This window comes from Salminus brasiliensis, chromosome 2, assembly GCF_030463535.1.
Source record: "Salminus brasiliensis chromosome 2, fSalBra1.hap2, whole genome shotgun sequence".
In the NCBI taxonomy this organism is placed as follows: Eukaryota; Metazoa; Chordata; class Actinopteri; order Characiformes; family Bryconidae; genus Salminus; species Salminus brasiliensis.
The window spans coordinates 10,881,764-10,904,049 of NC_132879.1; the positions used below are offsets into that span (position 1 = coordinate 10,881,764).

Consider the following 22,286-nt stretch of genomic DNA (forward strand, 5'->3'; position numbering starts at 1 on the left):
GCCTTTCCACAACGACCGTACATGCTGCACGGAAACACTTCTGATAGAGGACAAGGGGCAATGGTTCTTCAGCCATGTTGTGAGAACACGGAGACCATGCATGAACCTGAAGCAACTGTGTTATAAAGAAAAAAGGTCCCAAAACCACCAAACCTGGTCTGACTTGGTCGTTATTTTATATGTGAAATGCCAGAGGCTTCACACAAGTCTTCTACTGCTACTGCTGTTGTTAAACCACTTGAAACAACCTGGCAAGCTTTACATTATGTTATTGGGGCAGATTTTATTCTCCAACACAGTAACGTCACAGAAAAAGTACGTAAAATTATATGGAATTTAATTTAATTTAACGAGCAGACTCAAATATCACACCTGTTCTCCACCTTGCTGCAGCCAACACTGCCTGCCTGAACTGCTCCCAAACGCGGCCAAGGAAAGACGGGCAAAGAAGAGAAGCTGACCTCAGGTGGCCTTATTTGAGGGCGGCCCAATGCTTATGGAGGCAACACACGGTTGTCTACTGATGAAAAACGTGTCAAACACACAACAGCGCCCTCAGGTGTACGCTGAGGGATGACCTAGTAAATAAATAAATGAATAAAAAATAAAATAAATTACACTCACGCCTGTGTGGGGAGTGTGAAGGTGAGGTTAAATGCTGCGTTGGGGGGGGGAAATTTAAATAATAAGGAAGGTTTTACCTCAGCCAGTCTTGATTAGCTATGCTGGTACATTCTCCATCACCAAGCTGAAGAAAAAGCTGCTACAAAAAAAAGAAGTGGGGGCGGTTTAAGAGTTCATCATCATATTTATACTACTACAGACGTCCACTCACACACACACACTGGTCCGACCGCTCCGAATACTTTCCCACTTCAAAACAGGGACAGCTAGCAAATTAGCATCAAGCTGCATTTAAAAAGCATGGAACAAAAATGCATCTGTTCACCCTGAGGGCTAAACACTGGTAGACACTTTATATGATTCCAAGACATGAGTGGATTACATCTCTTATCCAAGGTAGATGGTACCCTACATGCCTCTGTGGCTCAAATGCTGTATCGTTTATATAGATGGAACCATTTCAAGACTTTAATATTGGCTCTTCCTCATAGTGAGACTCTGGGTGTTGCATTAATGAATGTTACAGAAGGTAGATCCAATGAAGTTAGAGTTATCAGTAACTGCTTAGTTACTTCAGAAAACAGTGATGAGCTTGAGCTTCTTCCACAAACATCTCCTGGAACAGACTGAAATACTACTGGAAGGGAAATTAAAGTCACAGTTCACAGCAATAGGTTTTTTGTTATCCTTTTAAATATTTCTTAAATATATACACAAAGCAAGACACTTTAACTTTGAGGAACGAGACATTATCCTGATTTTCCACTCATGGAATTAAACCTCTGACGATTCTCCAAACAGATACGTTTACCAATAATAATAATAAAAAATAACAAAATACAAATTTTAATTAAAAATCAGCCAGTCCAATCACACTTTTTATTATATCATTACACCATCAGGAAGAGTGGCGCCATTTGGTTACAATCAGCGTCCTGTTCACCACAGGCTCAAAACGTCACCATCAAGCCCTCCACCAAACAACTCACGGCCTTATTCAATACATCTCTGTGAATATACTCGCTGAAAAGCCACTTCTGTCATGTACACAGGCAGAACACCCCTATATATAGTCGTTTAAATATCGGGAAAGAAGCAACATACTATGTAAGAGGTCACACACCTGTTCACAAGCATACAGCCCACCCTCCTAGTTATTAAGAGGGGGAGGAAAGAGTGGGGAGAAAAAAAAATGGGTACAGGGGTTGAAAGTAAAACCAAATTAATAATGAGGGGGAAAAAAAACAAAAAACGACACACGTATACTTATAAAAGCCTGTGAGTCTGAGTGCGTATGAACAAATGACCCGTTGAGATTTGTCCGTGTGACGTTATCACTTACTGACTCGGATCTACAGGTGCGTGTTGTCATGACCACCGGCCTCTGCCAACTAAAAGCTTGGGAGGGGGGAGAGGAAGCGGCTCCACGGTTCGAGCCGCCACGCGGGGCCTCGCCGTGCCCATGAACGTGGATCATTCCAACTCAACCAGTCCAGTATAGCGAGCCTCCGACACCTCAGAGCCTCCGCTGCTTTAATCCGCTCTCCTCCAAAGTCAGAAGTAGATCTGCTTTGCGTCCGAGGGGTTCTGCTCCATTGGACAGTATGGGCACTTCAGCCTGGGGGAGGGAGGAAGTTCACATTTTATACCATTTAAAACTAACAAAAAAGTAAAAGGGCCCAGAGCAAAGGTTTGGGCCACCTGCCTGGTCAGTACATAGTAACACCTCTTTGGCAACCATCACAGTTTTTAGTTTTTCTTGTTTGGGAGACTTTCACCCATTCTTTCCTGCACTATAACTGTGAGATTCTATGGTGGTCTTGCTGCACTTGCTGCTCTTTTGAGGTCTATTCTCAGATTTGTACAACTTTTATTGATGTTTAGGTCTGGGGACTGGGGGCTTACTGTAAAACAGACAGCAGCATGCACCTCTTTAGTTAGTCCAAAGTAGATTTTGAGTAATGTTTAGGATCATTATCCTCCTGTCAAAGTCATACTCTTTTAATCTTCAGCTTGTTTTGTTGTTTTGTTTGGTTTTTTTTTTACAGCTGTGATGTTTGTTTCCAGAATTTTTTGGTTTGTCATTGAATTCATTCTTCCCTCCAACTGTGAAAAGCTCCCAATGTCACTGACTGCAATACAAGTCCAAAGCATGATACACCCACCAATTTAACAGTTTGAGAGGTGTTCTTTTCATTAAATTCTGTATCCTTTTCCTTTAATCTTTTTCCATTGGAGTTACTTATGAATGACATATGAATAATCATCAGAATTACTTCATTAGTATGTGCTTTTCTTTATATTGACTGCATTAACAGCCTCTATATTAAAAACCAAAGGAGGAAAGAAACGTACTTTCCAGCGTTGGTGAGTTTGTTTAGGGCGTCTCTGGAGATGACGTGCCCACAGATGAGCTTCATGGGTGGATTACTCTCTGATGTCTGCTGCCTCAGGATGGGACATGCAAACACTGAATGATACCAGCACTTCTTCCCCAGGTCTATCTCAATCTGCACACAGACACACATAACATCAACCTTTACAAATAGTGTCTTTACAAAGTGTACTGGCAGTAAGACTAACATTCACATTCTGTCAGCAGTTGCCAATGTTGCAGATGCTCCCCTCGGTAAAGCTATTTTTAAGAAATACAAATTAGGAATTTATTAAAGTCACTGTCTTCTTTGTTTGGATTGGTCTAAGTATGTCTAAATTATTTATTCACAATGCATTAATCTTTATTCTTACAAAACTGGGAGGTCTGTTATGTATATATATAAAAAAAAAAAATATATATATATATATATATATATATATATATATTATTAACTGTAATTATAAACAATAGACACTTTGTAACCATCCTGTTAGGTACATTTAGGTAATAATTCATGCTCAATAACTTGTATGTCATTAATGTGTAACTGGCAGTACTTTGATTCATGTGGGTGTGTGGTAGTGACAGGTTTACTGATTTATGGAAGTTTATTGAGTTTAATAATCACTAATAAATCAAGGAATGGTCCATATTCCAATCACTAATTAGAGACTCCAAGTAAGTCTTTAATGAGGCAATTTGCATTAAGTCTCTAATTAAGATACTTTTAGTTGCAAAATCTATTACATCACTATGAGCTACAGTTCAGTTTGTTGATCAGTATTGGTTGGTAAAAAGGGTTGAACTAACATCTGTCCAGCTTGCATATTGTGTAATAGACATTTAGGTACTAAAGGTTCTATATATCAGTAATTATAGACAAGTACAGCAGTACATTTGCATAACAGGGTGGTAAAGTGCACACTGTGTATTTTTACAACTAATAATGCAATTAGTGTTTTACATGACTTCAAATTATGCACTAATAAATAGCCATAATGAATAGATCACTCAGCATCACCTGTGCAGTAGAGGAGAAGGCGGCTGACCAGTACATAGTCAAGCAAACCACGTTTTTAATAGAACAGCACCAGTATAAACAAACCAAGCCTATGGAGGCCTTTTTCTATTCACCAAATATTCACAACATAACAGTTTATATATATAAAAAAAAGGATCCATCAATAAACTGGAACATGTTAATTTATTTAGAATCTGCTGCTGTTATTCACAAAGAAACAGCTTCCTTCAAAAACTAAATGTTATGGGAAATTGTCCTGTAAAAATACTGAACCCTTCTCAAAAGTAGAAATCCCCTACGGATACGAGAGTGATTGTCTTGTTGACTGTTGGTGCATTTTATTTTAGTGATAGTAGAAGGAATGGAAGTCACCAGGCATCACTGTTCATTTGCCTAAAGTTGTGCTGAGCTCAATTTAAGTAAGTCGCTAAACTTCCACTAAGCTTGTATCGCTGTAACCTTGCATCTCCAAAATCGAAACAGGAGAAGGAAATAACTTTACGTCTCACTGGACGTCAATGTAAAAGATGTTTTCAGAGTAATTTTGTAGCATTTCTATTGGTCCGTTGATCACAAAGTGAAAAACTGCAAGGTTTCTGGGCGACAGCGTTGATATGTTCTGTAGGGGTATCAAAACATTTTATGATAATGTTTTGCTAAATATTGTATTGTATTGAGTCTATATTGCTGGAACTGAGAACCACCATATAAAAACTATTGAAAAGACAAGAGTTAATTTTTATTACCATTATAAAAGTATTTTGCAATGACTAATCTCACAGTAGATTTCACTATCAGGGGGTTTTCTAGCCAGAAAACATAAATAAAGTATAGTTATGCATATTCCAGTAATAATGCAGTAGCACACAACTAAGCCAAAAATAGATTTTTTTGGTATTTATAATGCATCACAACAGCCTCATTTTTCTCCAAAGGCAGTGTGCTTGCTCAGCAGTTTTCTAAAGACACCTTTGGGTCCTGGAATGCATCCAAATTCCACTGTCCACTGAAACAGCAAGTAGAGGGTGGAGAAAGGGAAAGTAACAAAGCATAAAAGAACAAGAAGGGTTTGTACTCCTGGCTCTGATTAAGATGACTATAGTGTGTGTGTACGGGAAATGCACATCAGATGTTTTCCAGACAGCTTTAATATCAGCCAGCACCTTCTTTCAAATTAGATGGCTGAAGACAGATAGAGAAACACTACATTACGTGCAAAAGAAGAGGTTTGTACAGAAGACCTTAATGACTGTCTGATGAGTTAAGAGACTCAAACAAAAGATTTGCTTAAAAGACTCTCATAAACTCCAAAGACATTTTCTTCATTAAATTATTTAATCTACTGCACTACAAACCTACATTTATGGCATTTAGCAGAACCTCCAAGATATGCGCTCAGTGCTAGCCGAATCTACTAATTAATCCTCTGGTTAATTATTACACAAAACATTACGTTGTACTCATTAGCAGCGAGTGTGGCTTTATATGCGACATGGTCATAGGATGCCACCTTTTAACAGGTCAGTTCACCACATTTTTGGCCCTGCTAGAGCTGCCCCAGTCAACTGCAAGCAAATACTTTAAACTGCCCAATAAGAAGCATGCCCTGTCATTTTAACTCTGTACGTTCCCACATCCTGACATGGTATAAAAATGTGAGAGCGAGTGGCTTACCGGCAGTTCGTCCTTGTGTGTCCAGACACCACTACACTGCCTCTGCTCGATCACCTGCTTAATGTTCATCAGTACGGGCAACGCCATGCAGCCTGATGCAAAACTGAGGTAAAAAGACACACACAGACACAATAAATACTAGCAAGCAAATCCAATGATCATTGCATTATATAAATGATCTCCTGCTGAGTTACTAGTGATTCAGTATATAGTCATGTGAACAACCCTCTTTGATTTCTGTGGTTTTATGTATCAGGACATAAACATCTGGTCCTTTGCAGGTCTTAAAATTAGGTAAATACAACCTTAGATTAACACAATTACAAAATTGATTCCCCCATTTCATTATTTAACAAAATTCCAAAAAAGTACACCCCATAAATCAGTAGCTTGCAGAACCACTTTTATCAACAATAACTTGAAGTAACCCTTTTTATGTATGACTCACAGTCTCTCGCATCATTCTGGAGGAGTTTTGGCCCACTCTTCCTTACAATGTTACTTTCGTTTATGGACTTTGACTGGGACATTGCAACACCTTGATTTTTTTTCTATTTCAGCAATTCTGTTATAGATTTGCTGGTGTGCTTGGGATTACTGTCCTGTTGCATGATCCAATTTGGGCCAAGCTGTATAGACGGCCTTACATTTGACTCTTTGGTATATATTTGATACTTCGGTATACAGAGATGATCACGGTCTTGCTTCTTGATCAGCTAATCAAGGGCATCTGATTAGCAGCGCCTGGCTGCTATTTGCCCTCTTAATTCCTGTCGGAGCAGTAAGGGTGTCTAATTCTAATTTTAAGACCAGATGTTTTTATAATGTCCTGGAACATAAAACCATACAATTCAAATAGGGTGTGCTTAGTTTTTCACATGACTGTAGGTCATTTAGATTCTTTCAGAAACAAGTGCAGGGCTGCCAACTCTGACATACCTTAAGACTTATGTAACTGGCTCTAATCTTATGCCCTCACGCCACATTTGCCATCTCTCAAAGATTTTTAACAAACCCTTGCACCTGAAACCAATGATCAAAACCTGATCTGTACCAAGAGCCTTTTGGGTTTTGAACATTGCCAGTAGAACAGGACTCTCTAGAGCAGATAACCATGAGCCCATTGGCACCATATCTAATGCATAGAGGGGTATAAACTGTCCCAATATTTTCTGTTGCATCTTTGGACTCTATTGTAGTCTGTTCACAGTAGTAGACTTCTGGAAGTCACTCTGGATAAGAGTGTCTGCTTAAAATAAACAAACAAACAAATAAATAAATAAAATTTAAAAAGTGTAATTTAAAAATGCAATGGTCCCTTCAGATATCTCACTGAATGCTCTCTTTTTCTTTTTGTTTCATGACAGTTACATGAACACACTACCGTCAATAAGGCATGAAAACATTGAAACTCGAGGCTCTCAGCAGAGGGTCGGAGATGAGACACTAAACGGCATGGTGGGAGGCAATGTTCTTTTTTTTTTTTTAACACATGCAGAGGAGTGGGTCATGTGATGTAACCACCCGGCTACTTCAGACTCAACATTGCTGCTGGTCTTTAGCGCTGCTGATGAGATCAGTCAGAACGTAGAGAACAAACTGAAGTGTTTTGTCATCTTTTGCTGAAGTCACCTACTGACGTTGGATGATTAGTTCCGCCACATCCCAAAAAGGTATTGGACTGAGCATCGTCACTCAGAGTGGCCCAATGCTGGAAGGCTTTATACCCCTCTAGCCTACACTTGTCACTGGACATGGTGATCTTCAGTTCATGTGCAGCTGCTCCAGAGCGACGTCTTGTACTGATCAATGCTTTTCTATGGAGATTCTGATCTTCCCCTTTGACTTAATCTGTAGAATGATGGGATGAGTTTCTCATTTTAAAACAACTAGTTCATGTTTTTAATGTGGGCACTTTCAATTGCAGTTCATCTGTAGCAGAATAAATTGCTTTGTTATGGTTTCATGATGTAATTACTTATTTATTTATATACAGTAGTTGTGTGCTGGTGGTGTGGGTTTATATTTTTTGTAGTTGTGTTCATTGAAAATGAGACATCTTGAGAGGCTAACAAATCAAGTCTACAAGCTGTGTCAGCACCTTAAAATAAAAGACCCTGTTTACACCTGGTCACTTAAATCCCACCAGGATACACTCCAGATACTAGCCACATGCATTTACACTCTATAGTCAAATGTGTCCCCGGTTAGTCAGACTGTAATATGCAATTATAACATCAAATGCGTCTCAGACCACCTCCTGTAGTGAGGTGTGTGAGTGATGGTATTTGTATCTGCTTTATAAGTGTGGGTGTGTTTACACTATCCAGATAAGGCAACCACATGTATACAGGGTCCAAGAGAATTCAGGGGTTCCTGGATACTTCTGAACATACAGTGCAGCACAAAAGAAGATATTAGGAGGACCAGAACGTTGCCACTGCAAAACATTAATGTTTTTGTCTGCTAACCATTTCTTCACCACTTTGGCTGTGTGTTTTGGGTCGTTGTCGTGCTGAAATGTCCACCGGTTCCCAAGGCCAAGTTTCTCTGCAGACTGCCTGATGTTGTTGTTGAGAATCTTGATGTATTGCTCTTTTTTCATGGTTCCATTTACTGCGATCAAGTTCCCTGGTCCATTGGCTGAAAAACACCCCCAAAACATTAGGTTCCCACCACCATGTTTGACAGTGGGGATGGTGTTCTTAGGGTTGAAGGCTTCTCCTTTTTTACGCCAAATGGTGCACACATCATTGTGGCCAAACAATTCAATTTTTGTTTCATCTGACCATAAAACAGAACACCAGAAGTCTTCTTCTTTGTCCAGATGAGCATTTGCAAAGGTCAAGCGGGCTTTTGTGTGCCTTTTCTGGAGAAGTGGTGTCCTCCTTGGCCTGCGTCCGTGGAACCCAGCAGTGTGCAGTGTCCGTTGAACTGTCTGCCTTGAGATGTCGCCACCAGCAGAGTCCAGATTCACCAGGATGGCCTTGGTGGTGATCCTTGGATTTTTCTTCACCTCTCTCACTATTCTCCTGGCCAGCACGTGTCACTTTTGGCTTCCGACCACATCTTCTGAGATTTTCCACAGTGCGGAACTTCTTGTATTTTTTAATAATACTTTGCACTGTAGCCACTGGAACTTGAAAACATTTTGATATGGCTTTATAGCCCTTTCCTGACTTGTGAGCGGCCACAATGCACAGCCGCAGGTCCTTAGTGAGCTCCTTTGTCTTAGCCATGACTGTCCACAAACCAACTGCAGAGAGCTGCTGTTTTTCTCCTGTTGAGTTGATTAAAACAGCTGTTCCCAATGAATCAGGGTAATTAGGATGCTTTAAAACAGCTTGGACTATTTGGAATGGTATAGAACTTTGGATTTTCCCATATACTGTGACAGTTTTCAAAGGGTATGAATAATTTTGGACATGCCACTTTTTGTTCAAATGTGTATAAAAGCTGAGAAATACTTTTTCCCACAATGATGCCTCTTGTACATCATCGTGTTATCTCCTGGGAGATGCCTGTGTCGTTTCAAGGCAAAAATATAACTTCTGGTTAAATAAAAGTAAATTTAAGTCAAACTTTGCCAGGGGTATGAATACTTTCGGGCATGACTGTATATAAAAAATTAAGCCAATTAAGCAGCACCACATCCAGTCAAACACTGATAAACTTCATTTCGTGATATACCTGCAATAGTGGTATATTGTCATATTGCCCACCCCAAACACACAGCATAATTCTGACCTGACGCTGAGGGGCGACTCCACGGACAGGCCAAGCAGGGCGCAGGCGTCTCGGGTGAAGATGTTGCAGATTTCTGCCCACTGATTAGTCTCCAGCAGGCTGCGGTAGGGCGAGTTTTCGATGCCGTTACGAAGGTAAACCAGACTGCCCATTAACACCTGAATATCTACACAGGAGCAACAGACAAAAGAAATATTGCTTGCAAACCCCTAAGAAATCCAGCAGTCTGTGGTTGTTTGACTTGTCATGGTTCTATACAGACAAGTCTGTTACTTAAGAACCCTGAGGGACCCTTGAAGAGTCTAACTGTTTGACTCATCCTTAGTTCCAGACTGTAAAAGTAATTTTTTAGAAGTAATTGTACAACTGTACAATACAAATGTTTGGCAACTTGGTAGCACCTGTAACACCAATACTAACACACTGAAAACAGTCCAGAAGCACAAAGAGCTATAAAAACTTTTCTACATTTATTATTGAAAAAACACTTGCCGTTTTAATGTTAGAGAATGCAAATCTGCTTCTGACAAGCTAGTGCTAGACCTAATGTTAAACATAATCCTTACTCTCCAAGTAAACAAAAAAATAAAAATAAATAAAGTAAAATTTTAATAATAATAAATGTCGTGGTTGGGTGCTGCTGCCTCCCTGACCTCAGGGTCAAGCTCTCCTCAGGGTCCGTTGTGCAAACTCTCCTAGATTTGCCAGGACCCTCCTAACTCTCCTAAAACTTTGTTTTCCCTTCCTTCCAGTCATTCTACTCCATCCCTTTTCTATTTATTAAGATGCCCTGTTTCTACTGCTCTGTCCTGGTGCTGCCTCTCCCCTGAGCTCCCACTCCCCTGCTGCGATGCTACACTTTACCAGGTCCTTGCATTGGTTCATTAACGCCATGCTAGATACTGCATAGCTGTGTATAAACATTAACACCAAGCACATTCTCAAAAATCTGTGTCTTGCTGTTGCATTAGCCATAGCTCTTTATCATCTCACTTTTTCTGTCTAGTTATTTAAATCGTTTAGTTCTTTTTCTTTGCTACTGCTTACTCAAAAGAGATTTGAGCTGACAGCAGCAACTGATTTCTCTTTCATTTAGTTTAAAAGCTATGCAACAGGTAGAAGCCTTAACCCACAATAAATCCTATAGGTTGACACATGGGTATATCAAAGTATGCTCATCTTAAAGGCACTGTTTCTTTAATAAAAGGACAACAGAATCTATTTTTTATGCAAGGTTATGTGTTAGTGCCTGCTGTTTGTTGTTCTCACTGAAATCAATGGCAACATGCATTTTTGACTGTACAGTACTGTACCCCTGGGTTTTGGTATAATGTGGGTTTATACTGCTTTAAAACCACTGATTTATCTATTAACTGAAATAAGAAGCACTTAAAGGAATCTAAAACCACACACAGCAGTAGTTCTCAAGGGATACAGTTGAAAGATCTAGTGTAATCTGCATCCTGAGCTGGGTTTCCCCTGCCATCACCTCTCTGGTGCTGCGCAGCGAAAGGCTGAAAGTGACGAGCGTAGTGCAGTGCCTCCAGCTGGTTGTCCACGCCCCCGTTTAGCAGGCTGATGAAGTAGAGCCTGTGGAGCTTGAACTCCAGACTGCTGTTCAGATCCAGCAGCCTCTGTCGGTTTGTCACAGCCCACCTAGCACACAAGACACAGTAACCAACACATTAACACACACACGTAACAGTGAAAGAGATTTTAGTGTGAACTGTTTTGAACTGTGAATTTGAGTAAAGAAGGAGGGGGGAGCACCATGCAAAAGTTTGGTCACCCCAAGAGATTTGAGCTCTTATAACTTCTCTCATAAAATCACCAAGTTCTAAGACCTTAATCAGCTTGTTAGGGCTATGGCTTGTTCAAAGCCATCGTTAGGATCAGCCAGATGCTGCAACTTTCGCAAATTCCTCAAATCATGTCCTTACAATTGGTGGCTAAAGCAGGAGAAGGCTTTTAGGGGATTCAGGTAGCTGTTTCCTCAGTTCTTGGACATGAAAAAAGTTAATGCAAGGACATGAATGCCAAGGTGTCTTGTACCAGCTGTGAGTTTGACATGTCTCTCTTCCTATTGTCCCCGTGAGTACTGCGTGTCCAACCACCACAATAATGTAAGAACACATATCGAGGACCACGTGTTTACAGAACGTTCATTGGGTGTTGTCATTTATGTTTGCGTACTTGCGTTGAGTATGTTTGTGGCCTTAAGTAAGAAATGGGAGCAACGGGAACAGCAAAGTTCAAGTTGAGGCTTAAAGGACCAAGACATCTCTTAGCGAATTGATTATAAGACTGCTAGAAAGGCCAATCAAATACCTATAAGAAAGATGTTTTGCAGAAGACCTTCAGAAAGGTTTAGCAGAATCTGGAGTGGTGGTACAGTGTTTTACTGTGCAACAGCACCTGCATAAATATGACTTTCATGGAACAGCTTTTATACATGCTCACCGCAAAAATACGGAGTCAGACCTTTTCAAAGGGGGAAAAAAATAAAATAAAATAATAATTAAAAAAAAATCAACCTGATGCATTTTGGAAGACTGGACTGATGAAGTTATGATGGATCTTTTTGGCCACAATAAGCAAATGTGTGTTTGGAGAAAAAATGTTGCAGGTTTTCATCAAAAGATCATCTCTTTAACTGTTAAAAATGGGGGGGAGGGGGGATGGGCTTGGGCTTGCGCTGCATCATTTGATTTAGCCACGTTATCATAGCATTTTTAGCTGGTCTAAGGATGGGAGAGGCTGTGTAAGAGACGAGTCCTGCATACTCTAGTGCTGGCCTGAGGTCCTGCATTCTTAAAGCTTCGAGAATGCGGTTGAGCTCCAGAAACGGCTGCTTCATGCTCATGTCGATAACCACTCCGGACTCCTACAGCAGGAAAACACAGACAGACAAATCAGCGGAGAGGCAAAGGTACTCGATACTGTTCAAATTAAACACCTGCTACAGTTTCGCAACTGCAAACCCTGCAGCAGGAAAAACACACATTGGATTCTTCAACTATTACCTGCACATGACTATTTGTACAGTCATGTGAAAAAAAATAAGACACCCAATTGAAAACCCTTCTCATCTTTAACATATACCGTCTATCAGTCTGATTATCAACCGAGAGAAAGCTTTCCCCACTCCTCCATGCAGAATAAGACAGGCTCCTCCAGAATCCTCTCTAACTATGTTCTTCTCATCTGAAGCAGATATGCTGCACCTGATTCTAATTTAAGGTGTTTTCAGTAGTAATACATGAGGGGGGTTTTTGACAACTACTTTTTCTATTAATTTTTCAGTTTTGTGTGTTTAGTTATATTATCTCCATCTTTTACCATTTGCAAATGAAGATCAAATGTCCACATGTTTAAAAATATTAAGGCTTTGTATATTTTGTATATGTAGTATTAAATACCCTCTTTTATTGTTTGGACAAAAAAATGCTGATAACATCAGTGTGTCGCTTTTATTGTTTAGCATATTTGGACAATATCTGCTGTTATTATCATTTTGGTTATCTAAAGAACCTCCTATAGAAAGATTGAGAACCAAAGGTACTACTTCTAAGGCATCATTTTTTTTACTTTTATATGAAGCGTACCTGGCAGAGATCTTCAGCCACACTTAGCATGCCCTGGCGGTACAGGTGCTCCACAATGGTCTCGCTAAGGTTTCTCTGTTTTTCTGGAGAGTCCCACACAGTCTCAGCCACCACCGCACTCACCTCTGCATCAAAGTTCTACACAGGACAACACCTCATTACATATTACTCATTACATTTTTATTACAACAACAATTCATTACAACATGCTTCTACAGCAGACCAGACACGTGCAAACACATACAAATGTCTGCCCTCCTACATTAGCCAAGTCATGTCTAGTTTCTGAAGTCAGTTTCCTTAGCTTTGCTAATAAGTAATGAAATAATTAGCAGAGAGTGAACCACACAGTTTTTGACACAGCATGTCTATCTCTATATATAATCGTGGTAACACAAGCACAGCCACACATTTTAAGCAACATCACTTCGGTGTTTTAGCAAAGAGCAACATTCAAAAAATTGGGGTCTGGGGTCTGAAGGTGAAGTCCCATCTGGGTGGAGTTTCCATGTTCTCATGGTTTCTGATGGGACTCAGATTTCCTCCCAGAGTCCAAAAACACGGAAATCAAGTGAACTGGTTACTCTGGTGTGTGTCTATATGCCCACATGGGCATTCTTTCCTGGGTTCTTTCAGGGGTTTCCTGAACCCCCCAGTGCTTGCCGCAGTCCTCCAGATGGACGGTTGTTTCTGGTTGAGAGTATGCTGTGCACAATTGGCTACCACTTCTCGCTTCTCAGTGTGTACTTGTTGAGTGCTGACCGTAAAGGATTGTGACGAGTGTTGATGGCAAAGCATTCTTGGGAATTAGGAAGGCGCTACCTAAGTATAACTTTCACTCATTCAATCCGTAACTCAAAAACTGTGATCTAATCCAAACCATGAGTTCTGTAATCAGTTCCGCCTGTAATTTTAGTGTATGACTGCTACATAGTGTTGCTTTAAGAAGCTGTAGTTGAGTTATTTTGGGTTTGTCATTTCAGACGCTAACGCTCAAAAAACAGCTTAAAAGGCCCGAGTGGAGTTATTAAAGTTATTAAAGTTGGAAATATCAGAGCAGTATCAGTATGAAAAACGAAGCAGATATCAGCACCTTCCCAATGACAGACTAGGGTTCAATTCCCTGGCCAAGTAAGCACACTACACCAATAGGGATTCTTAACACTACATTCTCCTACCTGTGTAACATGACTCAAATGTAAGTCACTTTAGACAACACCAAAAACGTAAGTGTAAAAAGTGGTATGGTGCCACCTCTACAAACAACCACTCCTGCCACTCACCCGGTCGATAGCTTTGCCCACTTTGGACACGCTGCCATGAATGTCCTTGTGGCGAGAGGCGAGCATCTGCACAGTTTCTTTGATTTCCTTGCAGCACTGCGCCATCGTCTGAGAGAGCACAGACAGATCTGCATCTTGTACACCTGAGAGGAACAAAACAGGCTTCAGGAGAGCAAATCCGTGCCCTACTATTAAACCAATAGTATGAATCATCTGTATAAAACAAAGCTGCGCTTATGTAAGCAGCTGTTGAGAGTGGGCAAGGGGTTCAGGAGATCATCTAACAGAGAAATGCAGGTTTCTCCTTATCTACAGGGTGGGCTGCATTGCCTACCGGCACAAGCAAAGCCCCTGTTTTTTTATCTATGTTGTAGCCTCTTGTTTTCCAGTAAGGGCCATTCACTGACCTTTCTTCAGTGCCAATTTATCTACACTACACTGCTCCTCACAAACTCTACAGCACAGATGTAAACTTACACTCCTTCAGCCCCACCTCCAGCTCGCTAGCAGACAAGGGGTCATCATTTTAACACAATTGAAACATTCAAACATTCAGTCAAATGTCATAAGTGTACAGTGGGTGTGGAGGAGGAGGGGCTAGTGCTATGAACACTCAAACAACTGGGCTTTTTTCCTGAAGTCGCTTATACACTCTAGGGGTTGGGATTTTAGTTTTTTTGCGATGTTAGGAGGTTGATGTCAAAGGCATTGGTAAATGAGGAGGAGAAGGAGGAGCAGAAGAAGCAGAAGACGAAGGAGGCAAAAGACAAGACAGCAGCAGCAGAAGGGGTGCAAGAAGAAGAAGCAGCAGAAGAATGAGGGGGCACAGAAAGAAGCAGAAGAAGCAGCAGCAGAAGAAGTAGCAGCAGCAGCCCAAGGAGAAGAAGCAGAAGCCCAAGAAAAAGGGGAGAAGACGATGCACAAGAAGCAGCAGCAAGCAGAAGGAGGGCTACAAGAAGGCGGTACAGGAAGAAGAATCAGAAAAATGATGGGGCACAAGAAGAAGCAGAAGAAGGAGAAGACGCAGGGGCAGAATCCCATGAGAAAGATGCAGGAGCAGAAGCCCAAGGAGAAGACGCAGGAGCAGAAGCCAATGAAGAAGATGCAGAATCAGAAGAAGAAGCAGCAGCAGCAGCACAAGAATTAGAAGGATAAGAGGAGGTAGAAGATGGTGACTAGAGGAACTATTTAAACTACTTAACCAAAACTGGAAGAACTACATAAACCAAACTGACATATAGAAAGCCTTTAAAAATCAATTCTACATCTTCACAAACATGTCTTTTTATACTCAATATTAAACCTAATAATAAGGTCAACACACCAAAAAGAAACACAGTGGAATTTACTACAAAACACTTTACCGAAAGTGACCAGCTGGCTGCGTAGCTCACACACGTTCCTGAGCAGCTCGTCCAGACGCTCCTCGGACTGGTGCCCGTACGTCACAAACCTGTGCAACACTTTCTCCAACTCTCGCTCCACACACGCACACTGCTCCATCACTGTACAGTGGGACTACCTCTCTCTCTCTCTCTCTCTCTCTCTCTCTTTCACACACACTCACACACCCAGCAAAAGCAGCAGCACCAACACCTGCAGAGACACAGAATCACCAGAGTTAACCATCACACATACACTTTAACTGAATATATACATATACACTATATGGACTGGGATTGGGGCACCAGCTCAGTCACTGCTTCTTCTGAAACCAAGGTTATTAAAGAGAGTTCATTCTGCTTTTGTTGGAGTGCTAGATTTTAGTTGGTGCTAGATTTTAGTTGGTGCTAGATTTTGGAGGATTTTTGTTCACCACACCTCATCCCTCAAAAGTACTGGATGGAGCACCATCATTCCAGAGAACACAGCTCCACAGCTCAATGCTGGGGGCTTTACAATGGTATTAGGCATAGTGCCAATAGGTTCATGTTTATCCGCTCAATCCATGCGCTGGCTGGGGGCATCCAGGACAAATCTGGAACCAAGCTTTGTTCTCCAAACCAGCTCACAAGACTTCAACTACTTTCTTCTATATGCGAAATTCTTGTTACTTACTGTACTTATGTTTTCTTGTATCCGTTGTTTTTACAAGCAGAATCACTCATAGCTGAGATACACATTCTCCTGCCTGCCAGACCTGATTTCTAACACCGTTTTAGATTAACAAGATCGGTGGATCATACGGAGCAAAGTCTATCAGACACCGTGATCTCAACACACAACATTAACACACCGAGTCAGCTCACAGCGGCTCATTACTCTCCAGCGCTTTAAACTACTGCCATTCTTCCATCCGCAGTTTCCAAACACACGGTATCAGATTATATTTAAGTTTGCATTAATACAGTTATGAAGCCCAGCTTCCTGAGTGCTGCTACGCTGTGCTAAAGACACACCTGACACAGCTGATTTTGAGTGCACTGGTCTTTTTAGGCAATTAGAAGCCCCTAGTAAGTGACACATACTGTAGTTCACTCTCGGGTCCTGTTCACCCAAACAGAATGAAACATTAAAAACAAAGCATTTGGACACAGCTGTTATGTTTTATACTGTTGAATTTATACGTAAAGTGTTTTTTACAACTTGACGTCACAAAGCAGCTTTACAGAAATCCAGAACAAACAAACATGTAACCCCAACTGAGCAGACAAACGCGACAGTGGCAAGAAGAGCTTCCTCAAAGCTGAAGGAAGAACCAAAACCAACAAGCGGGGACCCATCCTAATCAAAACTCATAAATTACTAATAAATATGGGGTGTAATGGTACACGACTCGTGCTGTGGTTTGGACCTCACAGTTTCGTACCAGTCCGGTGCAACAGGGGGAAAGAAGGAGTGAGTGAGTGAATGAATAAATAAATAAAAGCTACCCAGCTTTCTTTTTATTTAATTTCAACAGACAGGTGTACAATTTACAGTTGATTCCATCTTGTGCCATATAGCGCCCCCTTGAGGTAGTTGAAACAGCCTGTAGCATGTTAATTAAGCAGTAAAGTGTTAGCAAAACTTTAGCTAGCATGTTCAATGCGTTTCCGCAAACCAAAAAATGCAGACACATCCTCCTCGTGCAATTTTGGTGCAATTCCCCAGAGGAGGAAGGGTGAGGGGGAACAAACAAGACTACAGCAAAACTCCTAAACCACTACAGTTCCCACAATACCTTGCAAAACCAACAACTTACAGCTTAAGGGATTCGGGTGGCACTAACGTAAGCGTGAAGTTACCGTATTTACCCTAATAGCACATGCCATGCATTCTCTGAGCAATTGTGTGCACCGGACAGTGATGGTTTAGTACGAATACACGTACCGTTACACCTCAACTAATAAACATAAGTCTGTCGTTCATGGATAAGACACTAGAGCTGGGCAATATGACAATATTTTATTGTATCATGATAAATAAACTTTTCTAAGCATATCGAGGACATTGTTGGTGCTTAATAAACACTGATCGAGAATAAATCTACACTGATAAAATCAACCTCATACTGATCAGCTCTCCAAACGGTCAGATTTTAAATCAGACACAGGGCTCAATAAACGGAAATAGATTTTTGTGCTGGCTGATACAGTGCTTTACCAAATTGGGATGTGTTTTCAGCCAATTTAAAATGTTGTAGTGTCTGTAAGAATTAATGAATGGATACAAAGCTAACCACAGACTCATGCCAAACATTAGCTTTGACTGTAGGTGATATCATTCGAATTATGTGGCTAAATAAAAAAAAAATAGCACAAAAACATCCAAGAGAAATCAGTAGGTAGGTAGGTAGGCAGGTAGGCTGCCTCTGCAGATGAGTTGAGTTAACACAGTTAACACAGCTAACCGTTACGCTGGATGCTCATACAAATAAAGGTGTTATAAAGGGTTCTCCAAGTGACGCCAAAGAGGAACCATTTGTGGTTCCATAAATTATAGAGGTGCAAGTGTGAAGAACCTATAATCTGGCAAAGGACATTTACAACCACTACTTCAAAACCTTTAACATTCTTCACACACATGCCTGATACAAAAATAGTTTCATATGAAACTGAAATGGTTCTTCTATGGCATCAGTCAACTTCACATCAGTTAACTACATTACTTTTACATTAAAGAGTGTACACAAAGCCTTTTTAGCGCTTAGTGGACGGTGTAGATAAACATATCCTCACTGGTAGTAGTGTAACGGATCATGGATAATCCGTGACACCATAACAGTGTGGAGTACAGTTTTTCTGCTGCAGTTACTGTTATAATATAATACTTACATTTTATAACACAGTAATAAATCTGAGAGCCATAAGACAACATGGCCACACATCAGCAGCACTGCAGTGCCATCACTCAGGCGTATGAGTGGAGAGCATTCCTTTGCAGAAAATGTGACGTCTGTGTACGGCACCCTAGGAAAAGTACACCAGAGAATAAATCTACACTGATCACATCAACCTCCTACTGATCAGCTCTCCAAACGGGCAGATTTTAATCAACCAACAAAAATTGATTTTGGTGCTGGCTGATACACTGCCTTTACCAAGCGGCGAGGTGTTTTCAGCTGATTTAAAATGTTGTAGTGTTCGTAAGAATTAATGAATGGATACACTGTTAACACAGACTTATGTCAAACATTAGTTTTGTATACATTTTAGATGAGATCATTATTATTAGGAAGCTAAATTAATTAATTATATAAATATTTTTTATTACTAAGACTTTTGACACAGTTAATATCAGGTAGAATTTAGAGTAGTTAGTCTAGCTAACAAAAAAAGCCACCCCAGACACAGCTGCACCACCTGTACCTCCTCCATCAGATCCCTAATAATGAGTCACCGGCATCATTCTCATGCTAAGGCACAGATATAATATACCCAAGTCTAATATTATGTTTACACACAAATATGAGCAAAACGGTCAGGTTTAACACACACAAACAAAGGCTGGTCATTTTCTATTTTGTCAAATATCAAAACAGAGATTTCTGTAGCGTAAAAGAAGCAAAACCAACATCCCGGCACTGGTGTCAACACAGATCACGTTTTACTTTTAACCGGAATAAGGAAAACTAAGGGTGAGGAGTGCATAGGAGTTTGTTAACTTTATCAAATGTCCACATCAAAATGGCAAGAGTTTAGGGGTGTTGCAATACAATGGATTACACTGTAATCCAGGAGTAATATATTAGCTTGTGGCTTAGGCTTTCTCCATAGCACTACTGAGCTCAGCTGCTGTTCAGCGTTTTTTTCCATTGCTAAAGGCTAACTAACGCACACCGGGTATATAACGCCACACTGCATAGCAGCTACAGCACGTTTACAAATTAGTTCAGTTTTTACAAATAGTTCGTTAGTTTTAGTCTTTGGTTTTATATAACTCAAAAGACAACCTTCTGGAGTACCCTTATCCGAGCATTACACCGACTACTGAACGACTTCAATGACTTTCTCTGCCTCTAAAATATCTGATTACACAAACGGGAGGGAAAACATGTCATCATTTTACCGGCCACTCCCACCAACCCCACCCGTCACTAACAGAAAACACTCAGACACCCTCCCTGATTACTGTATTTCAGTCAGAAACACGTCACCAGACAGAAAGGACATGCATTATTACAGAGGTGGGCAATATGACAATGACTTACTTATCATACTGTAAAACACAACACGCTTTTCTGAGCATTTTCATTTGATGGACCAACTCAATCAAGCATGCTTCATTACAAAGAGCCTTTATTTCTCTTTAATTTGACTGAGTACAGCAAATTACGACTACAACCCACTGTACTGAGCACGGGACAGTATCGGAATAGCAGTTTTTTTTTTTATTTGCCACTACTGCTGTATTATGTCATGTGAAAATATCGTAGCAAATATCGAGTAAAATGGACATGTCTTCAAATGTCAATATTTTTACCACATCCCCCAGACCCTATGTTATTATTTCTGCTTCACAGTGACTTTAATGTAGTAACAGCAAAACGAAAAGTGGTGCTCAGAGACAGTGAGCAGTGCTGGAAATGCATCCAGGCTTAAAGCAACACTATGGAAAATTGCCATTTCTTGCTCCTGGGTTCCCCCTACTGTCAGAAAGTGTGATTCACACCACCACTAAAGGACAATCTCAGAGATACAGACCCACCACTGAAAGTATAAGAAGCATGTGGACTGAGACTGTAAGCCCTGTTCAGACATACCATTAAAATCGCCCACCCAACACTGCGTAGGTCCCACTCCCGCCACCAGAACAGACCTGACCCCTTGAGACATACACTCCACAAGACCTCTAAGGGTATCCTGCTGTATCTGGCGCCAATATGTTAGCACTAGATCCTTTAAGACCTGTAAGGCACAACCTCCATGGATCCTCACAGTGAGCCTTGGGCGTCCATGGCCTTGCTGCCGGTTCACCGGTTGCCCACGCTTCGACCCCCACAAGACCTGCCTGACGTTTGGGAGACGTTCTGACCCAGCTGTCTAGCCGTCACAATCTTTGCCCTTGTCAAAGGGCCTCGGTTTCTTACTCAGGCCGTTTTTTGGGCTCACTTCAAGAACTGACTAACATGCGGGTCCCGCCCCGGTGACTGGAGAGCCATTAGGAGAGCTGTGAGTGGTGTACACCATGTTTTGAAAATGTGCAGATGTTTATATGACTATATAAGACCATTTTTTCAAGTGCAGTAACATTTAATGCGTTATTAAACTGAAAACTGACAGACTAACATGTAAGGCACTTTTTCTACATGCATTTCTGAGACCTTATTTTGACCATGTGGACAAATGCCTTGCGCTGAGACACCGGCGTATTTACCTGCACTAAAAATACACGTGTATATAGTGAATTATCAATGTAGCTCTAATGAATTTTATTATTGGTAATTCCTGATCCAATGTTATCTCTAGTTAGCTAGCATGGCTGTGTCTGATCTTCACAGCATTATCAGATGAATGGAAACTTCACTTCCAGACTTTTAAGTGCTTTATTTAGGAAGTCAGGTATCTAACCCAGCTTTCTAGATAAATACAGGTTTTTAATCCTTTAATCCTTTTAATATTTATAACTAGTTAGTGTGTCAAACTGATGTGTGTCTTTTTTTTTTTAGCCAAAATAAAGAGCAAGCAGACCTGAGCTAAGACTACAAACTTCAGAATGACCTTAGTTAATCCATAACCTTTAAAAATAATACTAACAATACTCATACCCACTGAAAATACTCAGATTGGCCATTAAAACACCCAAAGTCTGACAGCAAGAAGAGCCTGAAAGGGGGAAAACAAACAGCGAGGCTAACGTTAGCTGTAGCTAGCAGGCTAACTGCAGACAAGGAGGACGGAGAGCTCAGCTCAGCGCTTCTGCACTTTCAACGAGAAAAGCTCCGCTTTAAGAGGCCGACTGTCGACACTGCCCATGAGCTGTGAGCACAACCATCACCCCGTGCCGCTGGGAGACATTTAGGAGACGTCTGTGAGAGGAATATTAAAATAAATCGCAGTGTATACTCGCCTGCTGTAGCGACTCTCCGTCCGTGCAGTGCCAGCTCGCTGCGGATGGCGCCCCCTATAACATGGGAGTGGAAGAGCGGTGTTTACACCTCCACTAAGAGTACCACTGTAACCAGTCAGCTGCCACCATTACTCACACTGAGAGGAGCTTAGTGATAGAGAGACCGGCCAGTGTAGGGGTTTCTAATAAAGTGGCCAGTGAGTGGAAGGACACTGTAAGGGTTTCTAATAAAGTGGCCAGGGAGTGGAAGCATGGGGTAGGGGTTTCTAATAAAGTGGCCAGTGAGTGGAAGCACAAGGTAGGGGTTTCTAATAAAGTGGCCAGTGAGTGAAAGCACAATGTAAGGGTTTCTAATAAAGTGGCCAGTGAGTGGAAGCACAAGGTAGGGGTTTCTAATAAAGTGGCCAGTGAGTGGAAGCACACTGTAAGGGTTTCTAATAAAGTGGCCAGTCAGTGGAAGCACA

At 41.0% G+C, this 22,286-nt stretch overlaps 1 protein-coding gene across 3 annotated transcripts; it reads right to left on the reverse strand.

Moving 5' to 3' along the window:
- Positions 1-1,468: 1,468 nt before the first annotated feature.
- rmnd5b (required for meiotic nuclear division 5 homolog B) lies at positions 1,469-21,871 on the reverse strand. 3 transcript variants are annotated; one of them, XM_072674316.1, is made up of 10 exons: positions 21,823-21,871; positions 15,696-15,927; positions 14,332-14,474; positions 13,049-13,186; positions 12,227-12,327; positions 10,933-11,099; positions 9,444-9,609; positions 5,697-5,799; positions 2,980-3,134; positions 1,469-2,242 (listed from the first exon to the last, which is right to left on the reverse strand). In XM_072674316.1, the coding sequence occupies exons 2-10, from the start codon at positions 15,832-15,834 to the stop codon at positions 2,179-2,181; spliced, it is 1,176 nt and encodes a 391-aa protein (XP_072530417.1). In that variant the 5' UTR covers positions 15,835-15,927; positions 21,823-21,871; the 3' UTR covers positions 1,469-2,178. The 3 variants fall into 3 exon arrangements, with proteins under 3 accessions (XP_072530417.1, XP_072530419.1, XP_072530418.1); XM_072674318.1 differs by lacking the exon at positions 21,823-21,871 and adding an exon at positions 18,588-18,865; XM_072674317.1 differs by lacking the exon at positions 21,823-21,871 and adding an exon at positions 16,390-16,884.
- Between the last annotated feature and the right edge of the window lie 415 nt (positions 21,872-22,286).